The sequence below is a fragment of the Polypterus senegalus genome, chromosome 9, assembly GCF_016835505.1.
Source record: "Polypterus senegalus isolate Bchr_013 chromosome 9, ASM1683550v1, whole genome shotgun sequence".
Lineage (NCBI taxonomy): Eukaryota > Metazoa > Chordata > Cladistia > Polypteriformes > Polypteridae > Polypterus > Polypterus senegalus.
The window spans coordinates 152,186,610-152,200,517 of NC_053162.1; the positions used below are offsets into that span (position 1 = coordinate 152,186,610).

Genomic DNA, 13,908 nt, shown 5'->3' on the forward strand with positions numbered 1-13,908 from the left:
TCTGGGAAGTCATGCAAGTAAGAATTTAATTGTACTATACGCACATGATAATAAGGTTGAACTTTTTTCTGATTTAGAATAAATGATTTTTAAAATGGGCCATTTTTGAGAAGAAAACAATAATTGTGTACATGGGCTAAATCTACTTTCCCGCTTTCCGAACCATATTTCTTGACAGATCCCTCCTTGCCTGCTTGGAACACTGTATACTGACTGCTCTCTTTCTTCTGTAGGGAACTCTTCAATCAAGGAAGATGATGAGAAAATGTACACAGTGACTAGTAAAGTGATTCTCACCGTCACCAAGGATGATGATGGAGTTCCTGTCATCTGCATGGTGGATCATCCAGCTGTGAAAGACTTCCAGACGCAAAAATACCTTGAAGTTCAGTGTAAGTGGCGAAGCCAGCATCTCTTGTTTTATTCAGCGCCCAGGGCTTGGTGGAACAATCTTGCTGCCTACGTTTAAGCCAGCTTCTGTTCTTAACCCGTACTTCACAATTCGACGTTATCACCGTCAAAGCCAATGGACTACAACATTTGAAATTAATTTCTTTGAAATGACTCCTTATATCAAGAGATCACATTTTTAAATATATATATATATGTATGCATAAATATTTTAAGCTTGATTTTGAGTAACTCCTAAGAGTGGCACATCTTACCTATTAGATGGGGAGATTTGGATGGAAATACTAAACCAATATTACTTAACTAAGCACAAATTTTGCAACAGATGTATTTTTATTATGTGGAGTGGCAGGGCTCTTATTTTTATTTGCCTGAAGGTTGCATAAAATGTGGGGCTACTGGTAATGTATGTGTGTGTGACTGCCTGCTTTCTTTTTAAACTCTCTCATGCTGAGATGCTGCATGGCTGGGTCAAGCTGAACATATGCAGTATGGCTTTATCGTCGGATATGATGGGTAGAGCAGGGCACCTGCAGAACACGAAGAAGCCTTTAAATTTGTGTTCTTCTTGCTTTGCATTATTCTCATTGTACCCACTTTCTGTGATGCTGCCATCCCCAAGTCGTTCCCCTGCTTTTTGTTGTTGTGGTGTTTCTCTCTCTTTATCTAAATCTCTCTGATGGAAACCGGCACATGTTTGTTTGGACCTAGTTAAAACATTTTGGTTCATGAAAAAAGACAGACTTTCCTCCTTATTGTACTGTCTGTAAAAGACAGGCATATAGATAACAAGCATCAAGAAACAACATGTGAATCAGTAACTAAACAACCAACCAATCTGTCATCTTAGCCAAAATAGTAACCAGAAAACAAGAGCTAGAACGCTCAAACCAGAGAGAAAACGTCTGTAACAAACGCATCAACAAGCAACGTTTATTTTGACTTATCCGTGATCTTGGATGGTTCAGTAATGTGCCAATGACATCATGCATTGCACACTCCCAGTGAATCCTGGGAATTCGTCATAGCAACCATCAACAAAAAAAAATCACAAGATGGTGGCATCTATAATAATCAATAATGATGATAGGGTAAAACACAGAAATATTTCAGTATTAGTTTTAATAACAATTGTTTCAGTAACAGAACTAGAATCTGTACATACAGAAATTAACAAAATAGGCAGCAAAAAATGCAAGGTGAAATCAAAACTAAATTAAAATGAAACTAAAATCACAACAGAAGCCCAGCTGCAGCTCAACTGCTGCATGTGTTATTGCTCTAAACAGAAGCTAGAAATGCTATTATAATGGCTTTGAGCCTCAAGTAAAACTGAGCAGAAGGACCCCTAATAGTATACTGCAAGTATCTTTTCTTGCTTGATCTGACAGATGCTTATTCATAAGCGTTTCCTCCAGAGCTAAAGGAAAGGTAACATATAAATTAGATCTAAGGAGAACTGAGGAAGGACATGAGGTTAAAAGAATTTCAGATGGATTAACAGACAGAAAGGTGTTCTAATTTGTAATGTAGGGTAGAGTAAGGAAAGTAGCTGGGGCAGTTAGAACTCTGAAGGGCCCACTCAGCCGGTCGCTCTGATACCACACACCCAATAGATAGTGGCTTATATAACTGGACTGAGCCAAACACAGTTTATCTGAAAAAACTGTGCATTGTGCAAAAGTATGGACACAAATGCCACTTATGTCCCATCAACTGAGCCGCATCAAGAAGAGCCATTTCCTGGAAAGAAATCCAAGAACAATGTTAGTTGGAGGTTGGAATAGGTTGGGAGTCACAGAAAATCATCATTAGGAGAAGAGGACTTTTGGGTGACCAAGAATTGCAGCGAGAGAGTGAAAGAGAGGAATTTAGTAGAAATAAAAGGAGAAACCTGACCATGCCTTTACTAACACGTCCTCTGGACTGCTGATATTTCCTTTGCTTTCTGTATGTGTGTTCTTGTGTGTTGTACTCACCCTGTGATTATTTCTGCTTGTGTGTTTGTGTGAGCAATATTCTTAAATAAAAAAAGAATCAAACTTTTACCTTCTGTCTGGCTTTATTTGTGAAGAAATACCATGGCTTTCCAAGAGGGTGGTGGTGGTGGGCAGGTGGCTTATATACTACATTCGACATATAATGGCAAAGTCACACTGCCCACCACTCACCCAGTTTTTCTAATTATTCTTTATTCTTATTATTCTTATTTTTCTATTTCTAGTTCACTGTGTATGTATGTGTGTATGTGAGAATCGAGTGTCCAAGGTGAGCAGAATCTCCCCAGCCTTGTGTCTTAGTGTGTCTGCTGCAACTTGTATAGGAAGAAAAATGAGATGAGTCTGGTGAAATGGTGGGGCAGCCCTTTTACGCCCCAGTAGCACCTGTTAGTAAAATTGTGTAGTTAATTATTATACCTTAACCAGGTCAAAAAATTCTAACAAAATCTCATAATATGTGTATTTGCAACCAAAAAGTAAGATCGGAAATTAGGTAGTGCCAGGACCTCTCTTCTTTAAATCTTTGAACGAAGTAGTATTTTATCGGTAGCCCTCTTGTGTCCTAAATGAATAAGGATACACTGTAATTACATACACACTTTCATATAGTGATGTTTTCTGTTCAGGTCCTTCTCTGAAATCCCCTTTGCCTCTGATGCATTTCGAAAATATACAGCCAACGGTTCAAGGGTGATTGCAAAGAGCAAAGGTGATAAAGGGCATCTTTGTCAAGTACCACGTTCTTGTTTGAAGATATCTGAAATAATGTTATTAATACGAACTGAGGCTTCTAGACTAATATAAAGTAGTTTGAACCATGCACATATGTGTGGGCCAAACCCAAATTTGTGTAATGTGATGAATAGGTAGTCCCATACAACCATATCAAATGCTTTTTCTGCATCTAAAGATAATCAGATCTCTAGGGTGTTAGATATAATGGGTGAAGTTAAGACATACACACTTTCAGAGAAAGATTTTTAGCGTATATTGTAAAAGATATTGGAATTTTAGAAGGATATTCATTTTAGCAATGTTAATTCTCACAGGTATTGCAAGATAAGGACATGCCCAGTTAATAAATGTTTTGACACTTTCCATCAGGTCACTAACATTAAAACTGAATAGGTCTTGAAACCATTGTGTAATAGAATCTCTACAACTTATTGGATGCCATGTTCTACACCAAACAATCTTTGTCATATTCTTAGCTGCCTTGTGGCTTAGATCACATATAACAGAGGAGTCTGCCCATGTTACTGACTAAATTCCGCAAGTCTTTTGTCTTTGTTCAGAAATGCCTCCACTCTTCAGGACTTTGTGCTTTTCTTACCCATAACCTGCTGGCACAGCCCCAGAGACTTGTCACTTTGTGATGATACTATCCGATAAGTTGTAGGCATGGAGACTAAACTTTTTTTCAGTTTTTAGTCTCGTGCTTTAGGTGTACCACGATACAATACCTGTAAAAAGTATTCATCCTTTAGTTAAATCCACTGGATTTAATTTGGCTTTTTGACACTTCTTTAATCTCAATGTGAAAATGTATCTTTGCAAAGTGGTCTAAATTATTAACAAATCTAAAACACAATATAATTGATTGCATAAGTATATAAGTATTTAAGTCAGCATTTAGTAGATGCACCTCTGTCGGTCATGACGCCATCGAGTCTATGTGAGTCTGCCATATTTCCAGATTCTTCTTTTTAAAACTGTTTAGGCCCTATTGCATGTGGATCATGAGTGATCGGCCCTTTTCCAGACCAGCCACAAACTCTCAATTGGACTGAGATATAAACTCTGACGAGACCATTAACATTGTTGTTTTTAAGCCATTCCTTTCTAACACTGGTTTTGTACTTGAGGTTGCTGTCTTGCTAGAAAAAAATCAGCGTGCAGGTTTTTTTTTTCCCCTCCAGGATTTCCCCATATTTTGCTGCCTTAACTTTATCTTCAACCCTTCCTGAGAAGTATCCGCACAGCTACACAGTGGGGATTGTGTGTTTTTGATAATGTTTGTGGAGTCTTATGGCCATAAAGCTTGTCACACCATAGAACCTTCTTCCAGCTCTCATCACAGTTTCCCATTTTTCTTCTGCCAAACTATACCTACGGTATCTTGAGTGTTTATTTTTAAACATTTGCTTTCTCTTTGCTAGTCTACCATAAAGTTACAACTGGTAAAGCAACCAGGCAACTGCTGTTATTTTCACAGTCTCTCCAGCCTAAGTCACTGTAGCTTGTAACTCTTTCATAGTTCACATGGATTTCTTGGTTGCCTCCCTCACTAGTCTTCTTACACAAAGATTTAGTGTTTGTAGATGGTCTGCCCTGGACAGATTTCCAGCTGTGCCATACTCTTTCTATTTCTCAATGATTGATTTAACTGGACTTAAAAGGATATTCAGTGATCTGGATATTTTCTTGTATCCATGCTCTGACTTGTGCTTTAACAGAGTAGATTGGATTGTTCTTTTGTCTTCATCATGTACAGAAAGTTAGTCCACCATACTGACTCACCACAAGTTTGACCTTCCAGATCAGATGTGTTTATACTACAATCAAATAAAACCCCAGACAGGTGATCTTAATTGAACTAATTCAGTTGGCTAAATCAGTGATGATTTATGTGTGTCATATTAAAGTGGGTGAATGCTTATGTGATCGGATATTGGCAGGGGGATTACATTTTTAATTAATTTAGACCACTGAGATTTGTGTTCAGTCTTTTCCAGTTGATCAGTGTCAAAAAAGTCAAATGAAATCTGCTGTGATTCGGTGTTGTATAACAATAAAATGTGAATACTTCCAAGGGGAGAGTACTTTTGATAGGCGTACAGCTATACTTTAGCTATACAGCTTTTGCTTTTGTTCAGCCTCGTGCTTTGAGCTGTGTTCAAAATGGTGCTATAATGCATTCAATTTAAAAAGCCTCTTTGATCAGTTAGCGGTAAACTGAGCAATACGGACAAATTGCAGCTCCATTAGGAAATTTAAGAGCCTCTTATGATTGATAGCTTTAAAATGAGTGTTTAACCCTTTTGACATAAGGGATCTTTATAACACTTACCAGGTCCTGTCTCGAAAACCCAAACTGTTTTTTACATATTATTGAACCGGCTTCATCCAGTTCAGGGATTCACAGGACTATAGTCTTTTCTAGCAAGGTTGGGTGGAAGTTCTCAGTCTGTTACAGGCCACATCACTTACACCAGCACCATTTTTTAGGCATGTGGAACCAAAACCAAATTACGCAGAAAAAATAACCTTTAAACATGGGAAAAAACATACAAACTCATCAGAGTGAGCAAACAGGCTGGGACTAAAGTCTAGCATCCTGGAATCCTGTGGTAGAAGTGTTTACCACTGTTGCATATCATTACAAATCAAAGCAACGGCCATAAGTATGATCCCAGGTTTTAACATATGGTTAAATTGAACCCTTTTGTTTAATAGGTGAGTTTCTCTTATAACTTCCAATTACCGTTAGACACAGAGGAAAAAAATCCTTTGAAATTGGAACTGCGGATTTGACGTCATACTTGACCTATGCTCTAGCAACATAAGTGTCTCATCCAGTGTTGAACTCTAGTAGCAAATCACCTATCATCACTCACCTCATCCAGTATATTTATTCTTTATTGTGTGAGAAGTAAGCTTTTACTTGACCTTTTTAGAATGAAAAGCAGATAAAGCCGGTTCATAATCATGCGCTTGACATTTGGACGTGTTTGGATTAAATCAGATTAAAAACCAATTGGGTTTTACGGCAAACCTTCAATTATTGGTCTGGGTTACTAGGTGAGAGCCTCTTTTAGCCCTATACTTTATATTACCTCCTATGGGACTTGACATCTTTTTGCAAAACTGATTAGCTTTTCATGTCTGAACATTTTTTATACTGACTTATAAGTAAGGATTGGCATGGAGAACTTGTGAAGTACTTGTGCTGATAAAGGAGGTGCATACACTTTATGGCTGATCGGTACACATGCTGGGTGGGGTGCTTGAAGGTAAAGTGAAATTGAATTGTTGTGTTGTTTTGTTCAATCTGTGTGCTGTCATATATCAGTCTCTGAGTCTATTTGCTTCCCGTTACAGCCCAGATTTACACAATTTTAACTTCCTCTGATGTTCAGTATGTGTACTCATTAGCAGACTGAGATCTCATTTTGGGTGCAGTCTCACACGTTGTGAAACCAAGCTCAACTCTGGATGCAAATCAACCTTCCATGATTATACGTTAGGCTCTGGCCCTCCGCGCCCTTAAATTGGATTAAATAGGTTTGAGAATGTTATGTTATGTTATGATTAAAAAATGGGCCTTGAAAAATGAGCTGATGGTGAATGTGCAGTGGGTAATGTAAATTTTTAAAGATATTTTGAGTGCAGAGAAACCATTGTGGTCAAAGGATTAAACTGGCATGCCAGGGCTTATCTTTGCCTCCGCTCTGATTGTGAATAAATACAGTATATTTGCACTTGGGAGCTCAGTGATCTCAGAACAGAAGGATATAAACTTGCTTCAGATTTCAATACCATCTAAGAGGAGCACCCAGAAAGTAATGATTTTAAAGTACAGACAGACTATCACCGTTGGAGACTGGACCTCACTTGAAATATTTAGACACAAAGGGCAGAATTCAACCACTGTATGTGTGTACATTTATGTACACATGTATAGGTATGTGTGTGTGTGTGTGTATATATATATATGTACAGTGTATATATATACTATATGTACAGTAGGCACTCATTATCTAAATGAGCCACTCTGACATTGATGAGACAATTTTGTGAAAGGTCTGTGAGAAATAGTATACTCTATGGGACTGAGACATGAAGCAGAGCTGGAAAGAGCAGAGATGAGAAAGTTCAGATGAATATATGGAGTGTCATGAAGGAAGGTGAATGCTGAATTAAGAAGAGGATGTGTTGTGGAGAAACATACTAAAGTAGTTTGTTCATGTGGTCACTGGATGAAGAGGTGCATCAAGGTAGAAGTGAAGGGGATGAGGCCAAGATGGAGGCCAAATAAAATGTGGTTAGAGATGAGTTTCAGGTGACATTAGAAGAATGTGTTTCACCCCAAAGGAGTCTTTGAAAATGAGGATAAATATCTGGGGACAACAGACTAATCTGGGTAAACCAAGAAAATTGCCATTAAATCAGCTGATGACTGTATATACCGTATTGCGTAGATGGGAAACCATGACACCGGGCCAGTGAGCAGTGATACTAACCGCTGTACCATTTCACCATGAATTTGTTGAAGAAATGAAGCATAAATGGAGATCTAAAAAATGGCATTTGTATCCAAATCTTTAAATTTACATGACATTAAATCCCACGTTATGGTAGTTTTCTGTCTTAGTTAATGTCTTCCAAGTCACTAGAGGACACTGGGGTTCAATTTGCACTGTATCATTAAACTATATTGGAGAGGACTGACAGTTTGGCCATTCCCATTCAAACTCTGGTATAGAGAGCCTGCAGGGAAAATCTAGTGCCACTGGGCTGGGCTTCCTCAGGGGTACCAGCACACCTCTGAGTACTTGGAAAATGCTTACCCTGATGGGTTCATGGATTCAGGCTTAAAAAACCACTAGCATTCGAATATATGGAGCCTGGAGGTTAGAGGAACCCACTGTCAGTGGTTTGATACTGTAGGCAAAGAGGTTAGAACTAACGAGAGATGGTTGAAACTGAGGTGAACTAAGAAAGGGGTAAATAACAAGGTTGGGAGATTTAGGTTTTGTTATTTTTAACCCTTATGTGCTTTTTTTGGTGTTTGCTTTGATGTTCACCTGCTTTATTTTCTTTAGTTAGTTTGGTCCCTTCTGGTCATGATCAGGCCATTAAACTGTATGCCTCACTCTCTGTTGCTCTTACTCTCTGTCATTATATACAGTATGTCTTTATATATAGTAAGCACATATATACATTGTAAAAGGAGCACAAGACAAACAGAAAAAGGTTTGGGGTTCCATCCCATTTATTGTAAGTTCTCTGCTGCAAAGCTGAGGACTTGCCACTGAGTAATCTTTGTAGACTGAGACCAGCCCAGGACTAAACTGGAGAGGCAACTGGAGAGGTTGGTTTTTATAGGTAGTGGGAAGGAAGAGGCAGGTCCAAGGAACAGGTGGAAATGAGGTCAGTAAGAGGGTGTTGTCTGGAGTCAGAAGTGGTACCTGGTTGGCTTCAGGCGGTTTTCCCTTCAGATGATCTGCAGAAGAGTGAAGATAAGAGATTAGTGCACTTTGTCAACCCTGACCTGACTCTCCATCCCTAGTTACCCCATTGAGTGGCTCCTATGTGCACGTGTGTGACAACATATATAGTTTATAGCCGTATACTGTATATACTCTTCATACGTAGTCAGCCAGCAGCTTCATGACAAGCTAGGCTTCTCATTATTATTGTAAAGTATGTTCTGATGTAAGCCAAACTCGTCATGCTTCTAGAGATTATGCAGTTCTTATACATTAAATATTTATAATCCAAGAAGTAAATAAATAAACATTTAAAAGGACAATGGAAACAATCACTATTGTATGAGAATAAAATGATGTTGTGCACAGTGATGTAGTTCAATAAGCAGTAGGCTTCTGCTGATCTATAATTATGTAATGACATTTCTGTCATGCTGGAAATGACGATATAAGCAATGGCTGCTTTAAACAGTCACACTGACCGGGTACTACAATATCCAGAATTGCAGAAAGAAACACAGTCAGTGTTACCAACATGCAGTAGGGCGGACACTTGTCAACTCTGTGTTCATTTATTTTAGTGCTATTGACCAGTCAGTGCCTTGGTGGAGTTTGTATGTCCTCCCCTTAGCAGCTTCTCTAGTATTTCACTTTCCTCCTACATCCCATCCTCATGTTTTTTTTTTATTAACCAATGGTTCTTATTTAGCTGTGTAAAGGTGAGTATTCTTATGGTAGCTTAGTGTCCAATTCAGGACTGGCTTTATTTTTTCCCCCATTTGTGTTTGACAGGTTTAGACCCCTTATGGCTTAAAAATGGAAAAAACACATAAACTCCAATATTCTCTAACCACTTTACATCTGTGCAGAGTGATGTAATAAATGCTGAACAATCGTCTTTTGGCAAGCGCATTTTACACTATTAGACTGGGACTATTAGATTTTATCTTCAAAAATAGCTAGTTGGACCACTAAAATAACCCAACATTCTGAAGCCCACTTAATCCAATTCATGGTGAAGTGTAGAGTTGGGGACAGGGGGTGAACTAAAGCTTATGCCAAAAGTACTGGGTTAGGGTTAGGGAACAGCTTAGCCTCACCAATGTGTCTTTGAGGATGTGGGAGGAAAACCTAAGGATGAATGTGCAGACACCGCACAACATCACACAAACAACATCCACGCACAGGATTCTAACTCAGGAGACTGGATCCATAAAGCAGCAGCACTAACTACTGAGCACAGATGTCTACAGTTTAGGTTTATAGGGTATTTGCATAGCATATTGAATATTTTATAGCATCACTTACAAGGCTAATATCATCCTAGACATCTCAGAATATCTTCCTTATATATCCAAGAACTGTTTGTCCAGTGTTTTTGGTGTTACCCCATATTTTAATGTTTAAAACATTAAAGTCAGGTATTGGTGACTGAAATTAAAAGGTGGTAGCTTCGTTCCATACCGTAGTAGTGCTTTGGGCCCCAAATAATAGCAGAGAGCAGATGTAGGTTGCATGGTGGTCTAGACTGGTGTCCTTCTTTTGCTCTTCACTAATTCTGCTCCTTCCCTGCTCCTCTGTACCATTTTTTTCCCTCTGCATTGTTTCATGGTCACAGCTTACTGTTGCATTGTGTTTGCTTTTTTCATCTTTCCTCAGGCTTAAATGAAAATACATTGTACAATTAAATCGATTTACTGTACACCTTTGGACTGAAGATTAGAGTTTGGTAGATGCTGTGAAATCATAATATTACATGTTCAAACCTACCTAATCTTATTTCAGGTCACAGGAAGCTGGAGACTGGCTTGTTAGCTTTTGCCACACAGTAGAAACCAACCCTGGAAAAGCATTAATTTATATTACCAATGCATTTTCATATTGGCTCCGCAATAACTGGCCTCTTTTATTTAGCCAAATAGCTTGTTGAAAGACATGTCAAGCAAAATAGAATCTCTAAACTTGCAAACAATGGCCAAGGGCTCCATTATGCTACTCCTAGTGCTTGGAGCCTCTGCAGGGAAATACTTTGGGAGTTTTTTCTTGTCTTCTTAGAGGGTCTGTTCTGTTGGACTGTCAAAAAACAGGGCCTGTTAAATCAATTGAGGCATTTCTTGTGTGATTTTGATTTATACATGAAACAAATGTTTGTTTTTTTTATTGTTGTAGGAATGGCACTTAAAGTCCAAATTGGCCACATTATTGGAAAATTTTGCTGCTGCTTTAGGAGCCTTATATGGTAACAGACTAGCAGCTTGTTTGATCTCTTAAATGCAGTCAGTTTTGATGGTGGAATGTTAAAAGATGAAACTTCACCTAGATTGTTAGCTGTCCTGGAATAGCTGAGCCAACCAGAATGAGAGATGAACCTTCAATTGTTAGTCATCATGGACGTTACATAACGCAAACAATGGTTTTATTTTATGTAATCTGAGACCAAGAAAGCAACAAATGCTACGTATCTGATTAACTTAATATGATGATGAAATGGCATAAGACGGCAGATATGGCTTTCAAAAATTCAATCCTTGTGAAAACACAACATAACATTTCCAAAGCCACCTAATCCAATCTAGGGTCATGGGATGTGGGGAGCCTATCTTGGCAGTAAAGAATATTTAATGTTTATTTTCCATGTATGTACTAACTAGCTGTATGTAGTCTTTAGGACAAAAAAACAACCTGAAGACTCCCCTAGCAGTATTATTATATTTGTGAACTTGGAGAGGCGTCAGCTAACTCTTAAGAATTACCCAGAGTAGAGGACGTGGACCCACCTTGTGCTTGCTGCCCTACTGGCTTTCATAAGAAGACACTGGCGATACCATAACTTAGCTGAGTCCTATTGAATCTTTTGTCTTGAGAAAATACCTCCTGAGAGACAATGTTTTTAGTGAAAACTTCAAGCCTTGCCTTCTGCTACTGGGGTTTTTCACTTGCATGTTTTTGAGCCACGGTGTTTGCTTTGTTTTGACATTAGCATGACGTCGTTGTTGCACTGCGGTGTTTCTTGCACACAGGTCTTTCATAGTGAGAAGTCAGGTGCATGCTAGTGGCGAAAAAATGTAAAAGTGCCTGCATGCGCCATGTAGTGGCTGTGGTTGATCGTGAGGAGAGCGGACTGCTCCATACACACACACAGGACTTTTGTTTATGTATGATGTCTAATGTCACATCCAAAATATGCACATGTTTGGTTAACTGGCAATTCTTTGTCTTATTTTTGTTATTTAAATTTTCTTAAACATAAATGTCACTTTATAGTATGTAAAACGAACACAATCAAAAGTGCAATCAATATTTGAAAATTCCCAAAAGAGATACAGGAGTCTTTAAATTTTAAAGTAGAGGTGATGAACTGGGGGTGTTTATGTGACTGTCCAGTGAGTATCGTCCAGGTTTGTTACCCAACTTCACCCCAGTGCTGCTGGGATACACAACACTGAACTGGATAAGGGGGCTGGGAAATAGATGGATGGGCACATGGCACCCACACAGCAGTGCCATTCTGAGTAATCCATACTGCATATGCTGTATATAGTCAAAGAGGAAATAAATAAATTGACAATATATTCTTCACATGAGAAGTGTGGACAGTACGTCTTTGTCCTCATAACTAAAGTTTCAAACTGTTTTCTCTATATGTGCCATTGCTCTAATTTGTTTTGCTTTCTGCACCTTTCTTACTTCTGCTTGTTTTTGTAGATTTTGTGTTTTCATTGAAAGACTTGATAATAGAAGAAGTCAATAAATGAGTCTGAGAATGTTATGTTGTAATAATAATATTAGCTATTATTGTAATATTGGTGGCATTATAGCAGGTTTTTTTTATCATTTTTTGTTGTTTATTTATTCTACATTAGCAAAATGAGCACTGTAATGTTTCCTCGTTATATTGTATGTCCAAATTTGCAAAGATAAATATTGCATTTATCACATATTGAAAGAATGACTGCCAACCTAAATGCTTCAGAGGCTGTAACATTAAACAGCAAACAGTTAAAATTCCCATTATGTGTAAAGGAACGTGAATCCCCCTCTCGCTCTCCCACTATTTCTCTTTCGCTCATGTTTCCATCGAATCTCCAGTGCCCATGTACATTGTCAGTTCCATCTATGCAGTATCTTTTTCATCTGGGATCACACGTCATTTTGAAGAGTTTGTGCTCATTTATCATTCTTATGCCATATGGATTTGTAAAGAAACAGCATGTAACAGCCTTTTTATGTACTGTCAATGCAGGGAGCCATCATTTTTTCTCATATGAGAAATCCTTCTAAATTTCACTAGTAGGAAGTCCTTCCTAAGTTGTTGCATCACATTACAAAGAATTACCGGACATGATCAAGCAAGCTTTATCTCATACAGTGGTATGAAAAACTATTTGCCCCCTTCCTGATTTCTTATTCTTTTTTATGTTTGTCACACAAAATGTTTCTGATCATCAAACACATTTAACCATTAGTCAAATATAACACAAGTAAACACAAAATGCAGTTTTTAAATGATGTTTTTTATTATTTAGGGAGAAAAAATCCAAACCTACATGGCCCTGTGTGAAAAAGTAATTGCCCCCTTGTTAAAAAATCACCTAACTGTGGTGTATCACACCTGAGTTCAATTTCCGTAGCCACCCCCAGGCCTGATTACTGCCACACCTGTTTTAATCAAGAAATCACTTCAATAGGAGCTGCCTGACACAGAGAAGTAGACCAAAAGCACCTCAAAAGCTAGACATCATGCCAAGATCCAAAGAAATTCAGGAACAAATGAGAGCAGAAGTAATTGAGATCTATCAGACTGGTAAAGGTTATAAAGCCATTTCTAAAGCTTTGGGACTCCAGCGAACCACAGTGAGAGCCATTATCCACAAATGGCAAAAACATGGAACAGTGGTGAACCTTCCCAGGAGTGGCCGGCCGACCAAAATTACCCCAAGAGCGCAGAGACGACTCATCCGAGAGGTCACAAAGACCCCAGGACAACATCTAAAGAACTACAGGCCTCACTTGCCTCAATTAAGGTCAGTGTTCACGACTCCACCAAAAGAAAGAGACTGGGCAAAACGGCCTGCATGGCAGATTTCCAAGACGCAAACCACTGTTAAGCAAAAAGAACATTAGGGCTCGTCTCAATTTTGCTAAGAAACATCTCAATGATTGCCAAGACTTTGGGAAAATACCTTGTGGACTGATGAGACAAAAGTTGAACTTTTTGGAAGGCAAATGTCCCGTTACATCTGGCATAAAAGGAACACAGCATTTCAGAAAAAGAACATCATACC

General features: G+C 38.5%; 1 protein-coding gene across 4 annotated transcripts in view; it reads left to right on the forward strand.

Moving 5' to 3' along the window:
* cadm1a (cell adhesion molecule 1a) overlaps positions 1–13,908 on the forward strand; it is a 1,086,691-nt gene that overhangs the window by 899,083 nt on the left and 173,700 nt on the right. For all 4 annotated transcript variants that reach the window (XM_039764035.1, XM_039764036.1, XM_039764033.1 and 1 more), the window contains exon 6: positions 234–392. In XM_039764035.1, coding sequence (XP_039619969.1) covers positions 234–392 — 159 coding nt within the window. The remainder of the gene's footprint in view (positions 1–233; positions 393–13,908) is intronic.